General features: G+C 37.9%; 1 protein-coding gene across 1 annotated transcript in view; it reads left to right on the top strand.

Annotated features, from left to right (window-relative positions):
* Positions 1 to 27,121, top strand: part of GABRB3 (gamma-aminobutyric acid type A receptor subunit beta3) — a 115,864-nt gene that overhangs the window by 61,345 nt on the left and 27,398 nt on the right. The window contains exons 4-6 of the mRNA XM_063149732.1: positions 17,596 to 17,816; positions 23,707 to 23,789; positions 24,841 to 24,978. Of these exons, the coding sequence (XP_063005802.1) occupies positions 17,596 to 17,816; positions 23,707 to 23,789; positions 24,841 to 24,978 (442 nt within the window). The remainder of the gene's footprint in view (positions 1 to 17,595; positions 17,817 to 23,706; positions 23,790 to 24,840; positions 24,979 to 27,121) is intronic.

The raw sequence follows: 27,121 nt of genomic DNA on the forward strand, positions 1-27,121 counted from the left end.
TTTCCTCTTCCTTCTGTCTGTTGAATTTATGGTCCTGATAAACATGAATCCAGGTAGCCCAGATAATATGTAAAAACTTGAGCATATTGATAAAATGGTTAGTTTTCAGATGGCTTCAAAGATTTGTATTTTTTTCTAAGGCAGGGAGTTATATTTACTACCTATGTGTTTTAGAGAGGTTTAGATTAGTGAGATTTAAACTGGTTACCTCTAACAGTGAATAAACACAGCTGATGGACAGAAAAATGGCAAAAGCCAGCAAACAGCAAAATTTCTAAGACTACCCCTGCAGAATTCCATTACTGCTTGTTATTCACAGCACTTTAAGAAGGAAGAGAAATATTTATTAGAACATATTCATATAAATACAATTACTGGCTTCTTGAAAAATATTGATCCCAACACCTTAAAATGTTCTGTTTCAGTTTCTGCACTATTGTATCTGTGTGAATCCAGACTAAATCCACAGCGGAGAAATAAGGAGGAATCTATTGCTCTGGTTTCATAATACTGTAACAAAGGTAATCTAAAAAGCACATAGTGGCAGAAACAAGTATGGGGGAATACATTTAGAGGAAGAAATATGATTTCCATGGAAGGAGAAATGCATTTAAAAGCAGAGATCAAATTAGATATATTCAGAAACAAAAATATGGCAAATAGGATAAAGCTCCAGTGACTAGACCATATCATGGATGGTTGTAGGTTGAATATTAAAAAGAAAAGAATCAATAAATGAAGAATTTGCCTGAGCAGAAACACAGTTTATAGAAGGAGGAAGAAATGTTTAGCAGGCAGAAAAAGGCAATGAAATGCTTTCCCTGAAAGAAGGGGAAAATACATGTTTAATTTTGGGTTGTATTTAGTCTTGCATCATAGCATTCTACATGAATCATTATTTTATTGTTTATTGGGAGAAATTAACATCTGCTTTACACAGGATATAATGGTACAACCCCATCAGAACCTGTAGAGTTCTAATAGCATCACATTAGCTGAATGTGGCCCATTATCTGTAAATTGTCTGTTTGAGCTCAGTCCAGAATCTGAATCACATGATAGAAATAGTTTAAATGGGCAGCTCTTCTGCTGTGGCTGTATTCTAGAGAATGCTTATCTGGGCATGGACATGCCAGAGGTCTCCATTAAAGCTGTGAATGTGCTTTCATCCTATCTAAGTGCAAGATTAACAGTATTTGAGTGTAAGCTGCACACTATCACTGTTTTTCCAGGTTTTTGTTAATATTTTGTCCATGTGATGCTTCCTTTCAGTCAAAAGGGAGCATAACCCTTCAATTCCAGAATAAGCATTCTTAAAATAAGAAGTCATCCTGACGTGGTGATGTAGAAACAGTCTGGAAGCAGAAACTGCTTATACCTGCATTGTAACTTACGCCCTAGTTTTGCAAGGTGTTGGGATGCCAAAGAAGAGGGTTAGCCCTGCTTTGTGTCTTCTTTCTTCATCGGCCTCTCATGAGCTCTTCCCTGTAAATCAGTCACACTTGGACCTGGTACTGGGGCATTAGACCACTCCTGGGAAACTGCAGTTCAAATCAAAAAAGCACAAAGGGCTGCAGCTCCTGTCTCCTGGCTTATCAGGCTGCTCAAACTGCACCCTCAAGGCAGGGTCTTGTCTCCTTTTCTCATATTCCTGAGCCTTTATGTCCCTTTTTTTGGTCAGGCAGCCCATCAGCCCCATGGTGTCTCCACAGGCTGCATAGGTGCAGCTTGCTGCTGTCAGCCCTCCAATATCAGCAGACTTTGTGCTCATAGTTTCCCTGCTCTTGAGCTCTGTGTTTTGGTTTCCAAATGCTCATGTGTGCAGTGTAAAGTGCACACTTGAACAGGATTGCTATACAGAAGTAGCCTTGTAGCTTTAGCACTGAGTGCTTGGACAAGTCCCACAACTTCTGGTTTCCTTCAGATTTTCTGGTTTTAGCACTACTTGAATCTTTCATTTATGGCAATCAATGACAGCAACCAACAAATCAGATCAACATTAATTAGGCAACTGATGCCTCTAAATATAATTAATTTTTTTTCTAATAAATAAGAAAAAGATCTGATTACATTATTCTAATGAATTCCCATTAAAATTTGAACAATTTGTTTCCATAGAGCTTCAGTAAGGAGTTCAAGATCATAGGTAGCTTAGGAGTCTATATCCTAACTGCACCTAAACACCTTTTTCTTTAAAAAAAGAGGACCTGTTGATTAATTTTTTATAAAAGTTGGAATTTTTTTGGACTTTCTGTGAAAGGTTAATGCTAAATGATGAAGAACTGTGTGTGTGTGGTTCTTGAGGCAATCAGTTGTACACTGTCTTTGATTACATCTGAGCATGGAGTATTTCCTTCCTTAGGATCAAACTAAATAAAGCAGATACTGATGATGCTGACAGTGTGTTTTGCAAAGATGATCTGTCCATCTCTGGTTACTCAGTCTGAAAGGAAATAGTGCATGTAGTGTGTGGATGGAGTCACCATATACTCCATTTTTCATGTCACTGAGCTAAACAAGCCAGTGTTTGATTCAGAAGACAGGTGCTCTCTTCCCTTGGGTTTCCATTAGCCCTTCCCATGCACTTTTCCCCAGCTGAAGTTTTTGAAGACAGGTGACCAGAACTTTTCAGCCTATTTTAGAGGAAATTGGAACTGGTGCCTTGTGCAGTGGCACTTTGACTTCCATCGCCTGCTGCATGCTAGGATTATAGTAGCATCTTTCACATATGCATTTCATTGATATGAAATATCAGTATCACTAGGCACATAGGCCTGGTTCTCTTGTAACTGTCCCAAATACCCTACTTCATCATCTATGGTTTCTACTGACTGATCAGCTATTGTTGTTTTCAGTCCCTGGTCATGCAACTTTCCTCTTCTGTGTTCCCCAATTTCAAATAACTTCCTTCCTTTTGACTGAAAGGAGAGCTTAAATTAGTAGAGTAACTGAAGTGTACTCCAAACTATAACAGTCAAAGAAAGTCTAGTCTTATGAAAAGCAGGGGCTAATTTTCCACAGCTTTCAATATAATAACACCCAAATGGCATTGCATTTTGTAGACATTTCCTGCAAAGAAATGTCAATCAATTCTGAAAATTTGTAGTATGTGAAACAAATACTTCTTCTCCAAAAAAGCAATATTGCCTAGTGATATTTTAAAAATCACTTCTAATTAAATTAGCCTCCTAGAATTCATAGCCATAGGTAAAGGTCTTGAAACAACAGCTTCAATCCTTCATGTATTACAGGTGGCTTGTGAATGATCACAAATTAGTTTTCTTGAAACGCTGACTATAACTCAGAGCCTTTTTAAAGCCTAGGGAGGCAAGCCATCTTACTGAAAAGATGAGTTAGTGTGACTGAAAGGCACTGTGTGTCTCTCTCATATACAGTAGCATAGAACCAGGAATTAGAGACTGCATGTCTGCACATACAAATGCATGTATAATCTGTGCTCCTGGTAGGAAAGATAAATTCTTTATATTTTTATTTAGTCATTATATTATCAGGGACCCACTTTATGAATCCATTTGCAATATGTCTACCATGTCATGCTATTGTAATAATAATGCATAGATCAATAACTCAAGCAAAGGCTTTTTTGTAAGCATAGAATAAATCACTTAGCTGGGCAACAGAGTCTGAGTTCAAAGAAAGTCAGTTCTTTTTTTAGTGTAAACACATTTGTTACAGTTAGTTGTAAAAGATAATCAATCAACCATGTTTTAGAAATGCATCCATTTCTGTCATTACAGCCAAATTTCTGAGATCTCTTTTCCCACTATAGCCTCAGATGTTTTAATATGTTCAGCATCCAGCAGCTTCTACTCTGAAGGGGAGCTGCTGGATTTGGGACCACATAGAACATCTGGTCATATAGGAATGAATTCTTTGGGAGATGAACCTGAGCAAATGTGGAAGAGATAATGCAATACTAGGTTATATCACACATAGATTTACATTTAGTTTCTGAGTTAGAGATATGGGCTACTTTATGTTCTTGTTTTATACAATTAATAATTTGGTAGTTCTGTTTCTGCTTGTAGCTGAAAATTGCAAATCTAATTTGAAAAAGATAAACACTATAGTACCTGTCACAAAAAGTAGCCAATAGTGGAGGAAAAGTATTTGTTTGTATAAATAGAAACAGAATCAAAATTGAATATAGTACAATAAGGTGGAGGAACAATTATGTTTAGCTTCTCTAATTATCTATATTGGCATGGATATGGTTTTAGGTATGTCTTTCTCATCTAGCAGAATTTGAAGTATTTACAAGTTTTGTACCATGTACAAATTTTGATACTTGGTCATAAGCAGAATCATTTTGTCTGCATACTGTGGACAAAACCAGGTGATATGATACTGAAATTAACATTCTTAAAATTTAAACTGCTAAAAGAATTTTTCTGTGGTTTTAATAGATACTTTAAAATAAAATATTTCCTCCTTTACTGGCATGATCTGTGTGCATGAGATAACATAACCAACTTTGCATTTGGTATGAACAGTGTGACCTCTTGATTTGAGACTGCACTGCTCTCACAGCAGTGGTCAGATTTCAGCTTTTCCTGCTCATATCACCCTAGAAACCCACCACACTCCCTTACACATACCTTTTATATGTAAAAGGTTCCAGAGACTCTCTAGCCATTTGTCCCTGGACACAGCAGCAAGTTCAGGAGCTGAGCTGTGGCCCAAAATCCAAGACTGTAAATGGATGTGAGGGAGGTGGAGAAGCTGCACAAGCAGTTGTGGGGTTAGAGGTTCTGCAGGGGAATTATGGTTAAACTTCTGCCTGTAATTGTTGTGTTGTGTTAAATAGCACCATTTAAACTGGTGTTTTAAACAATTTCAGATCTTTCAATAGGCAAAACCCACTCAAATAAAATGTGAATGGTGTTACAGTTGAAAAATAAGGTCAAGGATATTACCCCTGTTGATCAACTCATCAGGAGTTGTACTTCATATTCTAAGTCCCTTCTGACTCAGGATCTGATTCTATGATTTCATGAGCTCAGATTGGAAAGAACACGGTTCTAATGTCAAGCTTCAACCTAATTTAAATTTACATATGTATCTATCATCTTCAAACTATGCTTTCTCTTGGAATAATGTATGGCTTGTGATTATTTGCCAACTTCACAACTATAAAATAGATATTTTAGCTATCTGATTCATTGCCATGTCACTGGCTTCAAAGGTATTTCGCCTCCTCTTCACAAAACTCTGTTTTCTTCATGATCTTACTCATGCTATGCATACACAAGTATCAAAAGGTAATAATTAGACACATCTGCTTACATTTGCCAGGAGCAGATGCTAGACAAATTAAAGTGAACATGAGTATCACTCAAAATCATTAAAGAAGTGACTCTAAAATAATTTTTAAATTTGACAGGCAGTAAAATATTCTACATTGACATATTTGTGCTATTTGTAAAAATCTCATGTTCAAAATCATCATATGCAGTTGGATCCAAAATGAATTGTATAAGTGTTTCAGGTTACAACTTCTGCTTCTTTCCCCTGGGAAAGATAAGTTGTCAGCCCTGACAGCAATGCTTATTAACCCCACAGGACAGTCACATCAGCTCCTGAGCAACACTGCAGAGTCCTAAATGACTTCATAGCATGCTCCAAGAAGATAAAGACATGAGAAATGCAGTTAACCTGAAATCTGCCTTTCTTGGTATTCAGTTTCCTGCTGTGAGCAATGATGAATGCTCCAGCATAGTATAAAAGTAGGTTTAGACTAAGTTATGTTAGTTTTCTGATATTCTTCCAGCATCAAACTATGAAACTGCTCAGGGCTTCCTGGGACATCTGCTTATTTTTGGTGTCAAGCAGTGGGTAAGAACTACCTATTTTAAACATACATATACATATTTTCATATATATGTGAAAAAAGAGTATTCTTTCAGTTGTTCAGAGCCCAACATCTGGTAATTTAATTTGCTGGTCTCTATTTCTTACAAGTGAGGAGGAGTAAATAGCTGTTGGCCTCCTCCACAACGTTATTACAGATATCTTCAATTTATCACTTAGTTGCTTCTTCTGTAGGCAGAAAAATCCTTGCTTGTTTAGTCTGGTTTTATATGGAGCTTTGTGCCCTTCTTTCCCCTTGCTGCAATGCCTTGTACCTTGCTGTGCTCTGCCCTGGTGGGAACAGGGGCCTGAACTGTACTCAGTATTCAAGGTGTAAGTTGACTAAAATGATGCAGTGCAGTGAGTTTTCCTTTTTTCTTCAACACTTTCAGAAACCATGGAATGGTTTGGGTTGGACCATAAAGATTATCTGTTTCCAACCCGGCCACCATGTGCAGGGATGCCACTCACTAGATCAGGTTGCTCAGAGCTCCATACAGACTGGCCTTTCTATCTCTTTTCCAAATACTGTTAGTAATGTTTGCTTATTTTATTTTACAGAATTCTGAACTGATTTATTCACAAAAATGCTGGTTAATACTGCAGGTTTTTTTTTTCCTTAGTGGCCACAGTTAGCTCAGAACCTACAAAGTAATCCATAGTTTGGACTGGTTTTGGGTATTTCCCCATGAGCATTACTTTTCATCAGCATTGATTTTCTTTTTTTTTTTGTTTTATCAGGCATACAGAATGCTGCTGTCTTCTCCACCTCCTCACACTCACACCTCTCATTTTTACTATTCAAAGAAATGTTGTAGCAAATGTAGGTACCTCAGTGTTCATCTCCTCAATGTCACATTTGTGAGGATGATGGAGGCCTGCAGGTGACTTCCCACTGTTGCAAAAACTGCTGGTCTCTCTTTCTTGTCTTATATCTGGTCATTAACAATGTAAATGTAAAACATTCTTGCTTTACAAGGCTTTCTTTTAGTATCATTTGATGACTTATAGTAAGTGTTTATGCCTTAAAACATTAATGCTTAGGCAATTTTGTCTTGCTTTTTTATTTTGCTTTTCTTGTATATCTTCTTAGCTATTTTCTTCTCCTTTGGATGTCTCTTCTTATTTTTGAAGTATATATTTTTAGTTGTAATGAAGTTAACATTCTGGGATTTGTTTTTTTGTTATTCAACAGTTGCTTTCAATATTTAAGAAATCATATTATGATGACTATAAACACTCTTCTCCAACTTTGAAGCAAGTTTTTTATGTTTTATTTTTTGAAATCAAAAACTATTTTTATGTTAATTTAGTATTTTCTCAGTTTAAAAAGAGAATTTCCCTATTCCATCAGGTTAATGAGCAGTGTTTCTGTCACAGCATTTTGCCCCATGACTTGAGCCATTTCTCAGAACCCAGTCAGGGTATCTTGGCTTGTTTCAGCTTTTAGCAAAAGCTCTTCCATGAATCAGTCATTTGTGGTGTCATTAAGTCTCTTCATCACACCCCAACCTGACATTTACCCAATCTGTGTGGGGGTGATTGAAGTTTTTGATTACTAATTTGTTTTCTTGTTGTCTTTTAAATCTCTCTCAGTACCTCACTCACACCACTGTCATCCTGATAAGGGAGTGACAGATCTAATATTTCTGTAGTCCTGGTGTCTTAATCCATAATGTGCAACATTCAGAACAATTATCTCATACAAAGCATTCTTTAACACACACTGCATTCTTTTTTCCTGTGTAGTTTATAGTTCCCACTGACAGCCTTTCCATCCATCAAGTCTTTCATGCTCCTGTCAGGTCAATATTGTCTCTTAAAACTCATTCCTGTATCTAATTTAAAACTTGTAGCATTTCAATAGTAGGATGTATGTATTTGATTTGGTTGCTATTTTTTCTATGCTATCTTTAAATGGTATTTTCAGGCACAGAATGAGCTTGTGTCCTACCTGAGTTTTATGAACTTTTGTCCTATGTTCCTTCTCAAGGATATAAAGCTTTTTATAATTTCACCCCTCTGTGATATATCCCCAAGCCAGATTTTCTTCTGCACCTGTTTAAGTTTCCTCTGTTCTTTAATTCAATCTCCTTCTTCAGTGACCTTCCTGGTCCTTACTTACAGCAGCTTTATCTGAATCCCATTTTTGCTGTAAAGACTTTGTGCAAAGTTTGTCCAGTTCCTGATGAGTCTAAACCCTCCATTCCTACACCACTGTCTGAAGCCAGCATGAAAAATACTGCTGGAACAAGAGCTGAGGTAGATAGATGTTCAAGGATATAATTTTCATATTTGGGAGGTCACCTGGTCATCCTAGCTGAGCGACCCTGCAGAATACTAATCCCTACCTGAAAGCAATGATATATAATGTACCTTGCTCATGCTGATTTACACAGACACATTTTTTCCACCCAAAGGCCTTTTCCCCTTTCCCAAAGGGGAAAATGATTTCTTGCCTCATAAATGCACTTCCTGGTTCTGAGATATTTGACAATAGTAGATGAAATAAATAAGTAATCAAGCAGTGGTTATAGGCTGTACCTGTGGGAAAGACAACACAGTTTCTGTAAATAACTTGTCCCTGCCTGTGCTTCTGAATTTGAGGTATGTCTTTGAAATCAGTGTGTTCATCTAGCACAGATGTGTAAGAGGAATTTTTCTGTGAGTGCACATTGCTGGATCATGTCTCACTTCTCAGGCACTCGCATCCCCCAGTCCTCCTCGGGGCTGCTCTCAATCCCTTCTCCATCCAGCCTGAATTTGTGCTTGGGTTTGCCCTGAGGCAGGTACAGGACTTTGCACTTGGTCTTATTGAACTTCATGGGGTTCACACAAAGGGGAAAGTAATTATCTGCTACAGGATCAGTTTTGCTCTAAATATCCTAAGAAGACACAGATCCCTGAACACATCTGCCTTTTCAGGCCATACTGTTTGTGGCTTAAGGAGTTAGGCATCATTGTAGTTTGAAACTCTCCTCCTTTTTCTTTTTACTATTCCACATTTTGATTCCCTTCCAAAGGTTTTTAGCAGATCTTTGCAGGATATTCAGATCCCATGCAAGAGGGGAGACTCTCCTCCAGCAGGATATTTCTCTATAAAATCACTCACAGCCTGATCTTTCAAGGACACTGCCAGAAAGCGATGCTCTCCTCCACTTCTTCCACAAGTCTCTGTACAGCAAGAAATATGTGTGGACGTTAAATATCATGTATGCTTGCAATATTTCCTCTTGGGGGGGATGGGGGGGATTGTCCATTTATTTATTTTGTGCTTTGCTGAGTTTCATGAGCATTGCTGTGTCACAGGGTGTTTGTCCTACCCTCTGTGATGAGTTGTGAGTAAATGCATGTTTTCCTTTTGACTTAACATGCATCCTAATTTTGTTGCTGTAAGATGCAGAGTTGGAATTAGCATTTCTGATGGAGTGAAAGGAAGATGTGAGAGAAGCTGGCAGTTGTGAGTGACACATCTGAAGGGAAGGGAGGAGGCTGCAGAGGATAGTTCAGGCATCACCTTTGCCAGCCTCAGCCACCACGGATAAATCCCTTCCAGTTTGTTCCCTTGCTCTGAAATGAACAGATAAAAGCCTGGTACAAATGAACCACCCTCTTACAAACAGACAGCCACAGTGGCCAAGGTGTCTGTAGGGGCAGGGGATCCTCACGAAAGGCAGAGAGGCAGTGGGCAGCCAGGGCCCTTCCCATCCCCAGCCCAGAGCAGGGCAGCTGGGGGCACCAGGACAGCCCCAGCCCTGGTGTGGGCACCTCCCTGGGGCTGGGGACAGGTCATGGGCCCAGGGGTGGGCTGGGCTTGGCTGGCCAAAGGCAGCTGTGGAAACTGGAGAGCAGCCCTGCTGGAGCTGATGGAGCCACCGGGCCGACCTGGAGTCCTGGGCCCTTGGCTCGGGCAGGGTGTGGGGCTGCCCTCCAGGCCTGCTAATGAAAATACACAGATTATGTTTCCAGTTTAGCATAGCTAAAGCATTTGATGGCTAATGTGTTCTTGCTCTCTTTCTCAAAGGGTGTTTTGTTCACTTGTCTGTCTTGAATGTTTTCCTGTAAGAATATCTGCTGTTTCACATAATTGCAGACAGCAAATAGAACTTTGGGTGTCAGCCTTGGGGCTCCAGTGCCAGTGAGATTGGCTGGCTCCCATAGTCAGCAAATGGATAGGCTGGGAGATGAGAAAATTTAAGAAATTCTTCCCACAGTGGAGTAAATACTCCTTTTTTTTTGTTTTTAACCAAAATATGTGGATGTGAACAAATACCTCTTTTCATTCGACTGCATGTATCCATCAGAACTCTGTTCCTAAATATAGTTTTGAATTTTTTGTAGACTCTGGAGTGATTAAAAAAAATATCTACAAGTGCCTTTACAATGGCTTTTTTACAATTCTGTGGTGAAAAAAAACTGTAGACTTTTCAGCGTGAAATACTATTTACTGATTTTTTTTTTTCAATGTTTTTCATGTTTAATCACAGCAAATAAGAGGGGCATGGAGCTATGTATTTATGGTCACAGTATTTAAAACACATCTGTGTATGCCCAACTTTAGGGTCTGTGCTAGAACACCTTGCAGACACTAAAAGAGTGCACGCATTCAATTATCTAAGAAGTGGGAAGGCCTGAATAAATATCACAAATAATATCAACTTACAAGGCTTTCTCAGAGAGCTTTTTTTCCTCCCAGATTTATATTGATAGTCCAAAAATTGCAAAGGAAATATATAAAATTATGTATTTATGGAAAGAATAAAGTAGAAGTGTGAGAAGTCCTTCATTCTCTAAAACGGGTACCTGGTATATCCCAAATTTTTAACCTCTCTTCATGCCTCCAAACTAAAACCAAAGTAAACCTACAGCTTTAAGATGATAGGGCAGTAGCTCATTTCTCCAACTCACTGGTGGCACATCCTGTAACTGTGTAGGAGGCACAATCCATTAGTTGTCAGTTCCCATCTCTCTAAGGTCAGCTGCCTCAGTTGTGGGAACCAGCTGACAGCTGATAGAAGTTGATTTTTTCCTTCCCTGTATGTTGTTAGCAGGATTTCAATTAGTGCAATTAAATGTACCTGTTTTTATGAGGTCTTGTTGGCATTAAAATGTGCTTCTTGAAACAAGTTCAGTGAATCACTTAGCCTGGCATTATTTGTCTTTTGTATATATTTTTTAAGTGTATTTGATGATATTTTTTTGTGACTTGATCTCTTTGAGAGTTTTCAAGAACAGCAGCTATACATCTGGCATTTCTATTCTTCCTTCTCAGGAGTGACCTATCAGATATTGATTTTTTTGTTCTATCTGTCTATCAGTAAGTGGATTTTGATTGTAATTTATCACAAATTCTTTGGACACCTCTTCAGGGATGTAGTGTAAGACCAGAATTTTTTGTTTTGCTAGCTTTCTGCTGTGGGTCAGAGAGCACTATACCCATCAGGTGTAAAGGTGTGTGTTAGTTTTCCTTTGATCAGTCCTTTGGGAATAGAAATTCCTGATTACTGAGAAGCCTGGGGTGTTGTAATACCTGTGACACTCTAAATCAGAAAAGGTATATTGAAGTATTCTCCCCCCATTCTCATCTGTCAGAGACTAAATAGCCCGAGCTGTCTTCCGGTTGTCTTATGTCCCTCAACTTAAATATTTGCAGGAACTTGTTTTTTTCTCTATATTTACCTTCCAAAGCTCACCCAAAGCAATTGCTTTCTTGTCAGCTGGTGTCCTCTGATGTTGGGATGAGAGAACACCCAAGAGCAGGAAAGCATCCCCATCACTTTGGGGTGGGCAGAGGAACAGAGAGAAAAGAGCTAGTACCCAGATTTTGAAGAGTGAGCTCCACTGGCCGTGGCAGGAAGGTGCTGGGGGCAGTACCCCTCAGGGCACCTGGTTGCTCCCTTCATTCCTGCTCAGAAGCTTCAATTCCACTGCAGTGACCACCACCTGTGCCCAAAAAGCAGTGGAGGAGCTGCTTTGGCTGGTTGCTATGTCAACTGTGCTCTCTTTGCCTGCAGAAAGCCAAGTGCTGGTTGGTATGGCAACCCTCCTCGGAGCACCCAAGGATGCTCAATGGGAACAAGCTCTTTGGAGAAGGCACTGGGCTATCAGTGGAGGTGGGAGCTCTTGTGCCAAAGGGTATGAGCGGCAGGAAAGATCCATGCAATCACACATTTATTTGGAAAATTGTTTTGTAGAATCAAGTAGGTTCTTGGAGGCTAAATAATTCTTGTTTATAACACCATCCTTTTGTGTTTCAGTAGAAAACAGTAATGATAATTTTGTACAAAAGATACCAAAACAACATTGATATATGGAGGGTCACACTGAAATCAGCATGATTGAGCTGCTTTAGCATTTTCTTAATGAAAGAGTGTTGTAGCCATATGCTCGGGAAAATATGTGCTATGTTTTCAACCTGTCAGTATTGTAGAGGTTTTGCATAATGTCAAAGAAAAGCCCAAATCAGGATCTTATAGGTGAGATAATCCTTTACTGTAACAGCAGGTAGGCCGAGAAACATTAGGAGAAGCAGCTTTGGTGGACTAGAGTGGACGAGTGTGTGTGTGTCTGTGTGCATGCTCAGGTCTCCCTCACTCAGGCTGCCCAGGAACTCCATCTATTGCCAGAGACATTGTCATCAGGCAGTTCTCTTCTAAGAGACTTTACAGAAAAATAGACGTTGGTGGCTTTCTCCATTTTCTGGTGATTGAGTAAGAAACTGTATTGTTTGGCCATTGGACAACCCAAAATGTCAACAAGTAAAATATAATGCAAAATTATGGGTTTCAGGCGTTAGAACAGGCTGCCCAGGGAAGTGGTGGAATCACCATTTCTGGAAGTGTTCAAAAAGCCTGTAAATGTGGAATGTGGGGACAAGGTTTGGTGCTGAAATATGGTGGTTAGTAGTTGGACTTAATGATCTTAGAGGTCTTTTCCAGCATTAATGATTCTATGATTGGAAATTCTTTCTATAGTAAATTTTTTCTTTAATATGAAAGTTGCTGAAGCAATTAGAAAATTTTGAATTCTGAGAGAAATGTTTATGTGATCATCTCAGTCAACTAGCATTGCTTGTAAATTCTGATTTCTTATGGTAAGCCTTTCTGAAAAAGTCTTTATTAAATTCATTTTAACTATGTGACTGAATGTGTGCATTAATCTATTTGTCAGGTCTCTTCTGTGTATGGTAGGGTAACAGATTTACAGATATGTTGTCAAAGCGTAGGTTTCATGAGTTTGGCTTTGCAACTCACTTTGGGCTTATTGGGAAGAATATAATTCAATCATCAATGGTGCAGAAATAGCTCTTTATACTACAGGAGCCATATCTAATTTTTGAAATCAAGTAGAAGGTGAGGGAAGAGACTTTGAAGTTATTAAAGAGACTAAGGCATGGATTTTCAATAAATATTTTTATCCAATGAATGAGTACTTACTTTATTAACTCATCAAAATTAAATAATCCAGAAACTGATGGTAATAATCACATTTGTCCTTTGGTCAAGAAAACAAGGATTTGAATTTACATCCAAATGTAAATTTAAATCAGGAAATTGCATTTCAGGTAAACACAAGGCTATCTTCTCAAGCAGTGAAATTGTTCTTTTTTGCACCACTTTTTCCAATATTTCCAATAATTTGCAATATATTCTTTCATTTTGCATTAAGAATTTCTTTTGATTATTTGCCATATTACCAGTATTCCATCTTAAATATTAATTGCAGTGTTTATCTAGCAATCATTTTGAAGGAACTTATTTACAGATAATAGAAAACTTGTAACATCAGTGATTCATGATATAGTAAGACAGCAAACAGTGATAGTCAAATTTAGAGCATTATTGCTGCTATAATTATGTTAATTTTATTTTGATGAGCAAACTATGTTTTCAAATTTTTCTTTCAATGTTATTGAGTGAAGGAGAGGAAAACTAGAGATAACAAGCCCTGTAATAGAAAACAGGTAATTGTTTCCTTTGCTATTACAGCTCATTAGTATTTTTCATTAATTGGTCTTACAGTCAGTGCATTATCTGTCTGAAATGGCTTTTTAGGAGTGGGTTAGTTCTGTTTCCATGGTATGCTCAGTCCAAGAGGGACAAATATAATGTAGAAAATGCTTAAAATGTCTTTGTACATGGCTAGCACATACAATATTTATTAGTCTATAATTCTTGCTTAAGATAAAAAAAAATTTAAAATCATAAGCAGTACATACAAAGACCATACACTATTTAAGTTGTGATATCAGTCTCTTTATTGTTGTATCTAAATGTCTTATCTTGATAATATCCAAAGTATCATCTACTATTTGAGGTTTTTAAATTGTGTTTTCCACTCCCCTTGACCAGAGAAAACTATATTGAAAGAACAGCTATCACATCTTTTTGTGTACCTTTCCTTACATTAGTGGCGTTGTTGTGCTACAAATTCAAGGGTGCCCAGCACTGTCTTTTATCCTTGTAGGATGTTTCAGGGTCTTTAAATTCACAGAAGAAAGATTATGTTGCCTGTGCAGTCGAGATTTTCCCGTTCTGAGGACATTTCACCTGTACTTGAGAAGCACTGGGTTTGTTGGCTGTCAGAGCTTTGAGTGATTTTGTTACCATGCTTGACCTGAAGCTTGTTATTACTGTGAGGATGTGGAGAGGTAAATGTTGAATGTTGCATTGTATTGTTTGGGGGAATAAAATATGTTTTATGGAGGTCTTTGCCTGCTGAGAAAATTGTCCACTGCTCTTTGCAGTAGCTAGAATTTCCTAAAGCTGGCAGCTCTGTGTCGTCTTTGACATACAATAGCACCCTAATGCAGTAGCTCTAGTGGTATCAATCTCTTCTGGCTTTAGACATCTCCCCTCTTGACCTCCATATCAGAACTAGTCATCAGAAGCTCCCTAGAGGGAGGTGGCCCTTAATAAACTTTGTAGACTACTTACTGAGTGTTAAAAGTTCATTTTTTTCATTTACCTGAAATATCTAATTCATATTTTCCAGTCCACACTCAAACCCTTTTTGTGTTTTCCTCTGGGGTCTAGACTAGGGAAAAACTTTCTTTATACATACAGAGCCTTAAAAGTAGTTAATCAAAGAATGAGAACTGATCCTTATGGGTTTTAAAAAGTCTATTTTCTGCAGATAGTGAGCAACTTGGTGGAGCCACCCTAAGGAACTGGCCTTTCCTGCTCATTTATCACTCCTTGTACAGCCAAGCAGTTTCAGTGCAGTTCTTATATAAGCTTGTTGCTCCCCTTTTTTTTTGAGGGAATTGAAAAAGTGTGATGGTGGCCAAGCATGGTTCATATTAATTCTTTCTGTCATCATCTTCAGAGCAGGTGAGGCTGGCAGAGCCCCAATGTACAAAATGCAAATATAATCATAAACACGAATAGACATAGGGTTTTGAGGGTTTTTTAAAATTTAAAATTACGATTATGTAATAAGTAAACAGGGTTAATAGAGAAAGCACTAGTGAAATTTGTACCTGAGAAAATGTGTTTTGGAAGTCCTTTTTTCATTCAAGACACAGTAAATCTTGGATGTTTGATGGTTGTTTTGTTTCTGTGCATAATTTGTGAAGTTGTTCCCTGACATAGTAAATGTTACTTTAGAATAAAATGCCAGATAATTAGTGCTTGTATTGTTATGTATCTTTTATTTATCTAATTAATTACTCCATTCATTAGATGTTAACATACATTTTATCTTAAACCAAAGGAAAAAGAAAGCTGGCCTAAAACTTTTTTTTTTTTTCAGATGTACTGCTTCTCTTATATTTTGGTGCTGGCCAGGTCATTTCTTTCAATGCTATGCAGTACCCCCCCTTTTCTTTATTTAATTGCTTCGTATTATTTTGTGCATATACAGTGCAATTACACATAGTGAGCTTTTGGTGTACCATTCTTGTGTCCAAAACTTTTAAAATCCCAAATTTCTTGACATCGCCGTGCAAACCATTATAGAAGCCAGCAAGTTTTGAATGTTAATTGAAACAAGCTTTAATTGAACAGAGCAAAACACAGCTGGTAGAGGATATTGGTTCTATAACATCAATGTTAGAAAACTGATTGCAGAGAACTTGAGGAGAGAGGTGGCCTTTGTGACCTGGTAATGGGTGCCAGGCAGGTGTGCCCAGTGTCTCATGCACCTCATTCCCTGCTGAGCAGGGACCATCAGTCCCGCTGAAGAAAGCTGCTGACAAAAAGGTTAGAGCTCATTCTCTTGAGCAGTCATGTCAGATTTGAGGTTTGAGGAATGAGATTCCTACCAGGCAGTTCCATGTGGGCTCCTTTCTCCCATCACTGGGCTCTTTTGTTTTCAAAGGTCTCCTATTAGTTTCTTAAAATGGGAACAGCTTTTCCTTGATATCTATAATGATTTATTTTTCTAAGCAATTAAATTTGATTTCTTTAAGCCATGGCAGATCCCTCACTAAAGAGAATGAATCATTGAATCAAAAATGCAAAGTCTCTGAGTGTGAAAGGCAGGCTCAAGTTTCATATGATTTCAAGGAAAGACCATTGGGCTTGAGGGAAACAGGGCAGGAGCAGTGCCTGGAATTGGGTTGTGTCCACATGAAACCCATTACAAGAATGGACCATTCCCAACAGCTGTGCTTGGAAAACTTGAGCATCCTTTTCCCAAACAAGCAGCAAGCCTGAGGGGTTTTGCATCACCAGCTTGTAGAACCAGATGCAAATGCAGGTATCCTGTGGCTTGCACACCTGCTGCTAAATATTTAAATGTGTTTGGAGATCACATAAATTTCTCAGTATTTTGTGAAGAATCTCATGAAGTGTTTTATTGTTTAGAGCACTTCTGTAATTTGAAAATCAGAGTTTTAATGGCCTGTACTTATGGTCTCATTTATTTAATGTGATTTATTTTTTCAGTTTTGCTGGTGCATAACTTTAAAATGTTCAGAGGCATTTTTTTAATGTTTTTTAATACCATGAAGCTAATGAATGAGGCCTAACATCCAAGCCTTTCAAAGGATTTCAATATAGCATTATTACAATATGAAGAAATCAGGTTAGCAAATTCTGAAATGAAATGAAGAATATTTAAGTGGATGTTTTAAGCTGTTTCCATGTTTAGGCTTTTACATTAGTGATCACAGCTTGTAGAAGATACCATAAACCTTAAAACTGACAAAGTTATGAAAACCAAACATTGATATTAGTGACACTTTAATACAATTTACTGTTATTCAAAGTATCAGTGTAATCTGTTGATGAGAAAATATTTGTGTTACTGCAAAATGCAGTCTCACACAAAGGCACATGTATAATCAACATACCTTCAGCTTATTTTTCAGGCAGAAATTTACATACTACTTCAAAATATTTTAAATGTTTTTCCATTTATTTGTCATTTTTAAAAATGGGGAAGATGGCAGTATTTACCCATGGTGTCATTTATCATTCCATAAATATGATAATTTTGGGCAGTTATCAGTAGAGCTACATGAAAGAAAAGCAGGAGCAGGACAAATGATATTGATACCTGCTGAATTATTTCATAGGAGTTGAAATGCCCCCTTAGTCTAGAGCGATACTTGAATGATATAAACTATTTATTAAGTGATACAAATATTTAATTTTTAATAAACATTTAAAAATATTAAATTTAATCAACAGCAGAATAAGCTATCAAGAGGGAAATTATTCTCCTAGTTACACAAAGTATGGTTGACTCTTGTACTTCTCTTTTTTTTTTCCTCACCAGGATTACACTTTGACTATGTATTTTCAACAGTACTGGAGAGATAAGAGGCTGGCTTATGCTGGCATACCTCTCAACCTCACGCTTGATAACAGAGTGGCAGATCAGCTTTGGGTGCCTGACACTTACTTCTTGAACGACAAGAAATCATTTGTGCACGGCGTTACGGTGAAGAATCGAATGATTCGCCTCCACCCGGACGGAACGGTGCTTTACGGCCTCAGGTCTGTGCTCCACGATGGAGATTTCATCACTGCTGTTATGTGCTGTTGATGTTTGCTTCCTGGTACAAGGTTATTACAAACATTGGCCAGCTTATTATGTAACCTTCCCTGTAACTCTAAGAGATGCCAGTAGAAAACAAATGACACACTCGATGTTTCTTAATTTTGCCAGAAGCGCCTTCAGTCAGGTTTTATCTGTTTCTGTACAGTCACCATATCTGCAAAGCCCACTGGCTATAGGCAGCAGAAAGGCACATATTAATTGTAAACCTGAAAATCCTGTCCCAAATACAGGCAGTAAGACTGAAAGTGGGTGCTTATGTTGTCTCTTGATTTGTTCATAGTCTATAAAAAAAACAGCCAGAAGTAGCCCTGGCTGGGGAGAGTCAGCCACAGCTAAGATCATGACCCAGTACTTTCAGTGATTTCTTCAAGCAGGAATCAGCACTGTAATTGCTACATTTCAAACCAGAGGTACAAAGTGACCTTACATTCTCTTACTTTCTACCTATTTTAGGTTTTACTTGTGTTTTCTTTCTTTTCTGCCATAACTTTTATGGTTAGAAATGCTGAAATATCCCTCCCTTAGCAAACTTAAGTACACCAGCAAAAATCTTTACGGAAAACCCAGTAGTATCAAAATATTGCTTTCTTTGAACAGGTTTTTCATTTGCTCCAGTGGTTTAAACCAGAAAAACAAGTCTTTGCCAGTGAAAACTCCTTTTCCTTAGTTGGAAGTTTCTTGTATATTTTAGCAGAGATAATTACTCAAGATTGGTGCACATAGGTAGTGAAGGATTAAAAAGTCCCTAATATAGAAATGAAAGAGATTGGAAAAGTGGTGCAGATGTTTATATGTCCAGTATCAGTATTTTGCCTGCTTCTCTTTTTTATTGGTTGAACGTTTTACTTGACTTGGGTCTTGGCCCTCACCTTTTTAACTCCTATTACATTATGGAGAATTGAATGAATCTTTCTAGACAAAATAGATAGACTCAGCTTAATATGAAACGTCAAAGAAGTTTAGAATGTTTTCTCTGTAATTAACCAGTTTTAGCAAAAGGAGGCTTTTGTTTTGCAAGGTATTGGGCCAGTATGGAATACAACAGGTTTAGGATGCTTTTCTCAAGTGGTTACATGTAAGAAAAAGTTATCTGAGATATACTTGTTTTTCTTCATGTCAAGAAATATCCCCACAGCAATATAATAAAAAAGAGTAAAGGAGATTAGAATTCTTGTGATCCTAGTAATATGTGGAAGTCTTTCTGTCACACTCTAAAAACATTTGGACCCATACAGGTGAGGATTATCTGTCATAAAGTAGAGTATTTGAATAAATTGGCTTCTTCTTCTGCAAAATGCCAGTGTCCACAGCAGATGCATTTCACATAACAGGATTTGCTCAGCAGGGCATTCACCAGTGGCTCATGTGTAGCACACTTCTTCCCTTTCCTTTTCTCTGGAAACATGTAATATCCAGGGTGAGATATCCATGATATGAAGCAGCTAAGTTACATAGTGAAGAATTACTGTCTTACATTAAATCATGTCAAAATATAGACATTGTGATCAAAAGGAAGAAAATATCTGAGCCTTATCTCTGCTGATTTAAAGACCTGTGCTTTGTGTTGTTCCATCACTACCCTACTTCCTCTTTTATGGCTTCAGAGCATCCCAATGGCATTGAGCTCAAGCTGCAGTCCAGGAGCAATGTGGGTTGAGGCCAGAACTTGGAGTTTTATGTTCCACAAAGCACAGGGTCACTCAGAATAATAGGTGAAATTTTGGAGGGTTGCAACCAATTACAGGACATCCACAGAACAAAGCAGTTCCTCAACACAAATACAATTGAAAGTGATCCCAAGGCCACCCTGGATGTATGTTCTCTTCTGAACAATGTAGGATTTATCACACTTTTGAAGGACTTGACCTTCAGTCGTCCAAGGTTCCTCTCTGCTTTAGAGAAAGCACTTTGCTACTGCAGCAGAAGTCTGTGATAGTGGGGGAATGGAACAGTAGCTTTTTGAAGTTCAGCCCATTTCTGGGGAATTTTTTTCTTTGGCCAACACACTGAATTTGTTCTATCTTCTCCAGAACAATCTACAAGGAAAATGATGAAACAGTTGGGTTTTTTACCTTAAGAGACTATGGAGGAAGTAACTATTTTATAGTCTGGGGATCAAAAATAGAGTTTGACTGCTTGTGTGTTTCTCATGCATAAACCTCTTGTTTTTAGGCAGTACAATGTTAGCCATTAAAAGTAAATGGAGCTGAGGAATATATGTATTTTATCCAAAAGGACTCATATAATTATTACCCATATTTGAAATGTTATAGATGTTTGCAGGGTGAAGAAGTTAGTTGTGATCAGTCAGACAAGGCAACCATGCTTACTTCTATTCTTTTTGGATGAATGTATTTCTGTATCAAGAAAGTAAACAGGACTCTGACCTAGTCACATATGAAGTATCTAAATTGCCTAGACTGATTTATACTGTAAAAGCTTTGGGGACATAAAATATCCTTCTCTCTGTTATATAGGCAGCACCTCACAGCCCATCACAGATGGGGTTCCTATACAACATAGCAGTATAATCTGAGCCCAGAAAAGGATAAGAGAATCTATATTCAGAGGAAAGAAAACCAGAGTATGAAATTATAAAAAATTAAAAACATTTCCTTTGTGTGTTGCTTTGACCCAATTTGTATGTGTGCCGGTCTCTGTGTCCCGCTTCATCTTTGTCTGGCTCGTAATCCTTCCTCTGTCACTGCCATGATGATGAGTTCTTGAAACCTTGTTGTCTTGTGTCAGGCACCATCCTCTCCCATAAAAAACCTGCTTTTCCTGGGAGTATGCACAAGCCTGAGCCATTCATATTTGCTTTTGGTGTGTATTTGTGCAAGTTAAATTTTATTGCTTGAATGTTCATTCAGGAGGGACCTCTGAGTACTAAACTTACTTTGAAAAAATGAGGTAAATTTGTTTCTGTCTATTTGTGGCTGTATCTTCTTTTCTAGTTCATTTTTCTGTAGTGTAAAAAATTTTCTTGAGCAAGAATGTGCAGTTTCTGCTACTGGAACTTGTGATGCTAACCCCTAGAGTATGTGAACAGACCAAAATAAAAATACATTCCTTAAAAGCCATAACACAATTATTAAGTTGAATATAAATTTGACAGCTGTATAATTTTTTACAATATTGTAAAATTAGTAATTTGTGTTCTGTAAGGCTGGCATTTACAGCTAGTTATGCAACATAATAGTTAAGAGTCCGCTAGCGCATTCTCTTTTGTATCAACTTAGCTCATGTGGATTCTGCTGCAGGATCCCACATGAGACCCAGGTTAGTGTAGGCGAATCTTCTAAAGCATGGGAGAGAACCTTCATACCAACAATTTCCAAGCATTCCTACTTGTTTTGCTTTGAACACAGTTATTATGTGACTCAGGAGCAAGATCCTTTCATTGCACAATCAGTATGGCTTTGTTAAGGGCATCATGGCTTGCTTATCCATAATCACAGATTTAAGAATAAGTTTTCTCCTCTAAGACTGTATGTTAATCCTTGTTTCATATGCTTAGCTAGAGCTGCTCTTAGTAATCATATTGAGGAGGCATTCAAAGAATCATAGAAAGCTTTGGCTTGGGAAGGACCTTAAAATCATCCTGCCATGGGCAGGGACATCTTTGATTAGATCAGGTTGCTCAAAGCCCTGTGCAGGCTTCAACACTTATAGGGATGGAGAATCCAGAACTTCTCCAGGCCACTTGTTCCAGTGCCTCACCACCCTCAAAGTCAAAATTGCATCCTAAAATCTGATCTAAATCTACCACCTTTCAGTGTAAAGCCATTACGCCTTGTCCTACCACTACATATCCCTCTAAAAAGTCCTAGTCCATCTTTCTTGTAGTCTATCTTTTGGTACTGAAAAGCTGCTATGAGATCCCCCTAGAACCTTCTCTTCTCCAAGTTAAACAACCCAGATGATTAATCACCTCCATAGTTAATAGCTCTGCATCTTTACCACCCTGGCTGAAGTTCCAGAAAGGCATTTGCAGATTGCCTGGTTCTCTGGTTGCAGAGAAGACATTTCCCTAAACTGCAGAGCAACTGAGGAACTGCTGTTTGTACACAGCTCCAGCCCACTGGAATTTGTGTTACCAGAGGAACCAGAGCAATTCCCAGATGCAGCTTGGAGGAAGGCTGACCTAAGTATCCTCTTGTGATACAATACTTAGGACCTGAAATCCTGTGGGACTAGCATAAGACTATTCAGAGGACAGTCAGAGGAACCAGTGGTGACAAACACATGACCATGTTGTAGGTAAGGCTGGAAAGCACAAAGATCAGGTGTGTGCCTTTCTCACTGGCCGCTGGTAGGAACACAAGTTAGAAGATGTGCTGAGTAACAGATCCTTGAGCTTTTTCCTCTCCTTCCTCTTTCATTGCCTTTGTTCTCATACAATTGTCTCTCCCTGTGCAAAGAAATGACAATATTTTCTTGCAAAAGAGCCTTCTCAGTCAGTGAAGGGTGGTCTCTGTTGTCTCATGAGATAGCAATAATGGTCTTAATCCCTTTCTTCAAATATTATGTAGTTATTAATCTAAAATGATCCTATATACTAAGCATAACCATTCTTTCCTTCCTTTTCTTTGAGATTGGATAGAACATTCATAATAACAACATAGGGTTTTGGGGTTTTTTTACTGTGAAAGATGTGAAGAAAGGCACCTACTACTTTTTTCTCTTGAAACATTGCCCTGGAATATTAAAATAGTTTACTAGACTAGAAGACTGTAATTTGAGAAGGTTAATGGGTACAAGAAAGAACTTCAGAGAAAACCCATGAAAAAAACATTACATTGAGGGTTCTAGCTTTTAGAGGTGCATTTAAGGAATTTTTCCATCTTGTATTTATTAGCGTAAATTATCACTAGAATATTATTTGTTTAGGAACAAACTGTGCAACCTGCACGTCTTGTTTATATCAAAAAAGGATCAGTAAGGAATGGAGCTAGTCAGAGTCAGAAGATAATTTATACGAAGCCATTATAAAAACAATGATGCATAATAATGTACATACCCTTGGTGAAGGCTGTGATTCACAAAAACATCAGAATATGCTGCAGATTAATTATGAGCATATGGTTTTATGTGTCTAAAGTTAGAACAAATATATAAATCCATTAATTACAAAATGAAGTGGCAGTGCTGTGTGAAGCTGTTAAGACAGTTGTTCTGGTTGCACATGTTTGTTGTTGACTCTCCTGATCTACAAGAGGTTGATAAATAAAGCTGATTCATCAGTAGTGAAATGTTTTGCAAAACCATCCTTAGGGTGCTAAATGGTTAAATATACAGAGAAGTGAAAGTGTTTTGGTATTTGAGAGGAAAACCTAAAATACAATATGGAGCTTCACAACAAAATCCTCTTTCCATTTGAACACCAGAGAAGTAAGATTTAAAACAAAGCATTTTGCTAGACGTAAACCTTTTTTCAACATTTCAGGGTTTTTTTTCTAGACTTGCCACAAAACCAAGAAATCAGTTATTCATGCAGCTGCAATCATTTTGATATTTGTAGCAGACTATTTCACTTCATGGTTTCTGTTATAAAGTTGTATCTATTAATCTCAGCAAATGTTCATGTAATATTTGCATATGAGGATAGATCCATTGAAACCCAAGGGGGCTGGTTGCATAAGGGTAGTTCACAGCCAGTTGTTCCACTGAAAGTCAGTATAATTGCTGCTCAATGTAAAAATATGGACCAGATTCTCAGTTATTGTAAGCTATTCTTCAGAAGGTCTTCACTTTGGAAGATAACCCCATCACCCAAAACCTGGATTACTGGCTGTATGGTAAAACTGTTTGATGCTTGTATTTCAGAATCACAACCACTGCAGCATGTATGATGGACTTGAGAAGATACCCATTAGATGAACAAAACTGTACTCTGGAAATAGAAAGCTGTACGTACCTAAGAAAATGCATATGAAATCCAATTTGGATAGAGTTGGGTTTTTTGGTTGTTTTATAGGACTGTTTAATATTTACTCGTGTGTCTATGAACACTATTTGAATCATGTAATTATCACCATTTGGATTTTTTGTTTTTCTGTTTATGTGAATTATTAAAAGATATTACTCCTTCCTAGATAGATGAATACATCCTAGAAAAATGAGGTGAGGACAGAATGAAGTCATTTAGCATTCCTGCCTGACTTGGCAGAGGTAGTGACTGGATGCTTACCTTCAGCACAAGAGATGAATATTTGTATTTTTATCAGATTTATTTTCAAGAGAGCAAACACTGTGATACACTCTTGTTTCAGTACACTTTATTAAGTATGGGTCATCTTGGTGCAGGACCTACCATGAGATTTCAGACTGACCCCATTTATGATTTGAAATTGTGTACAAAAAGAACAGCATTCTCTTTTTCACCTAGTCATGTCCTAGGATTGCAATATTCAGATGTACATTTGCTCTTCAGAAGTACCTGGTCCATTTCTGCTACTGGCTGGAAAATGTGGGCCATATACAGAAAACACCAGTATATATTCCATATTCAGCTGTAGTGCTCCACTAGTGGAAGCTAGTGGAAATGATGCAACTCACAGTTCACTGTGAGTGGAAAAGGTCTGCCCCAGTTATGTTTCTCTGTGTTCACTGAATAATCAGCCTTCTTCTGGTGGTTATCAGTGTAAATATACATTTAGTTTCAGTGCTAAATGCATTTGATATCCTAAATTTTGGATAGTGTTTTCTTCTCACTGTGACCATTAGTGAATAATACATGAGTGATAAAAAAAAGGTAAAATAAAAAGAAAGCTGAGTTTTTTGCCTAAAATTCCCAGGCAGACTGCAATGGTGTAGCAATTTGGGAGACCTTCCTACAGGCAAAATACCATACAGCTTTCCAGCTGTACCAATTCTTTTTGTTGTCACAAATGACAAGCTGCATGTTTGAAGCTATGTTTGAGTCTGCTGTTATTTCTGACTCTCTTGCTTTGCCTGCAGATGGCTACACAACTGATGACATAGAGTTCTACTGGAGAGGTGGAGACAATGCAGTCACTGGCGTGGAGAGGATTGAACTTCCTCAGTTCTCTATCGTGGAATACAGACTGGTGTCAAAGAATGTTGTCTTTGCCACAGGTGAGTATGGCCATTTGCACATTTACTGTTTCATTTTCTTGTGCATGAAAATCACTGTTTTATTAATAATAATTGACTATTCTTACCAGTCACAACATGGTGCCTGTGTTGCATGTTTGGATAAAGTTACTTGACAAAGCCTGGAAGCAGGAGTCCATGAAAATTCCAGACTTGCATTCCGTACTGCATTCAACTCTGGGACCTCCAACACGAGAAGGACATGCACCTGTTGGAACAAGTCCTGAGGAGGGTCACAAAGATGATCAGGGGCTGTAGCCCCTCTCCAGTGAAAACAGGCTGAGAGAGCTGGGGAAAAGCCTGGAGAGGAGAACATTCTAGCAGCCTTCCAGCATTTCATAGGGCCAACAAGAGAGGTAGGGAGGGACTTTTTACAAGAACATGTAGTGATAGCACAAGGGCAAATGACTTCATACTGAAAGAGGGTATATTTAGATATAGGAAGAAATTAGATATATTAGATATAGGGAGAAATTATTTACCTTAGCAGTGGTGAGGCAGTAGGTTGCCTAGAGAAGTTGTAGATGCTTCATCCCTGGAAGGTGTTGAAGGCCAGGCTGGATGGGGCTTAGAGTAGCCTGGTCTAGTCAAAAGTGTCCCTGGCACTGGGCAGTGGGATTGTAACAATGTAGTCTTTAAGATCCCTTCCAGTCCAAACCATTTTGAGATTATTTGCCTTCTTGTTTATTTTTTTTTTTTGTGTATGTGTGTGAAACTTAACTAGACACCTAAATACCTATGATCTAAATAACTATTAAGTCATTCACCTCTGAATCATGAGTTTAAATGTAACCTACAGAGTAACTGATCATTCATAAATGTGTTTTGACATGCTAGGTCAAAAAGCCACCAATTTTCTAAACTCCTCCCTGCAACTTTTCAGTGCTTGTTTGTTTTGTTGTTATATAGTGAATGTAATGTCTTTTGTCTCTTGATTTGCACTGATAGATATGCAGTACTTTATAGATAGCCATTCAGTGCATTTGTAGTCATTGTTAAAGCATTAAAATTAAATCCCTGCTTGTTTCCTTGAAGATAGAATAAAAGTTAGTAGCAACTCACAGTACTGAATGTCTTTAGATTACAAAATGCAAGGTTTATTTACATATTTGGTGTTAGACACCAAAATAGGAATATGTCTGACAAAACCAAACTAACACAGAAAGCCATCAGCACATGTGGGGCCATTACTTTGTTCATTACTGGGGCCTTCAGATTTTCAGTGCTGTTCAGACCACAGGAGTGTGCTGTTCCATCTGTCTCAGCACACCAGAACAAATGAAGCACAGCTGAATCATGTTTGTAAGCATCACTTCACCCACTCTTTGGACACAGCATCTGTTTCAAAGTACACAGAAACACAAGTTGTATTTCAGAACAAAATGTAAATATTGCTGGGATTGAAATTAGTATGAGGGGGTTTGCCAGCTGCTGCTGTTCTCGTTTACCATTGTGAATGGAAGATTTTTTTATATAGAGAATCAATTGCTCTAATCCTATATCCTTCTGTCCTGCAGCTACTGTCACCTTTGTCAGCCAGGGCTCACCTGCCCCTCCACAGGACTGGATATTCTTTTGTAGGAAGGCTGGTTTAGACAACAATGAGAATAGAGAGAACTTATTTGTGGAGTGACTTTTATGACAGTCCAAGGCCACCTTTTAATTCAGTATGAAATATTTCACTAAATGCATGACTTAGTAATGTAGAGATGAGAGATTTGTAAAAAATCAGGAAAACGAGAAATTCAAAGAGATATGTGACAAATACAAAAGAGAGTCTAAAAAAACTAGGAGTACATATTTCTGTGACTGACCAAATGTTCAGAATATTAATGGTTCTTTCTTAAAAATACTAGTGAAAGGAATAAAAAAGTCTCATGCTTCAGGGTTTAAGACAGCTTGGCATTAGGAACTCACAGAGAACAGCATGTTTCTTGTGCTGTTTTCTGAAACATTTAATTTTTTTCACTGATAAAGACACAATACTGAATTTACTATTGCTTTGATACAGGACATTATAAAAATGCTTGATTAATGATGACATTTTATGACAAGTATTTCCATGCAGGGAAACATCACATTTGTTTCTCAAAACCATGTTTAAATCTAAATCTAAAGCATGCCA

This window comes from Melospiza melodia, chromosome 2 (genome assembly GCF_035770615.1).
Source record: "Melospiza melodia melodia isolate bMelMel2 chromosome 2, bMelMel2.pri, whole genome shotgun sequence".
NCBI lineage: Eukaryota > Metazoa > Chordata > Aves > Passeriformes > Passerellidae > Melospiza > Melospiza melodia.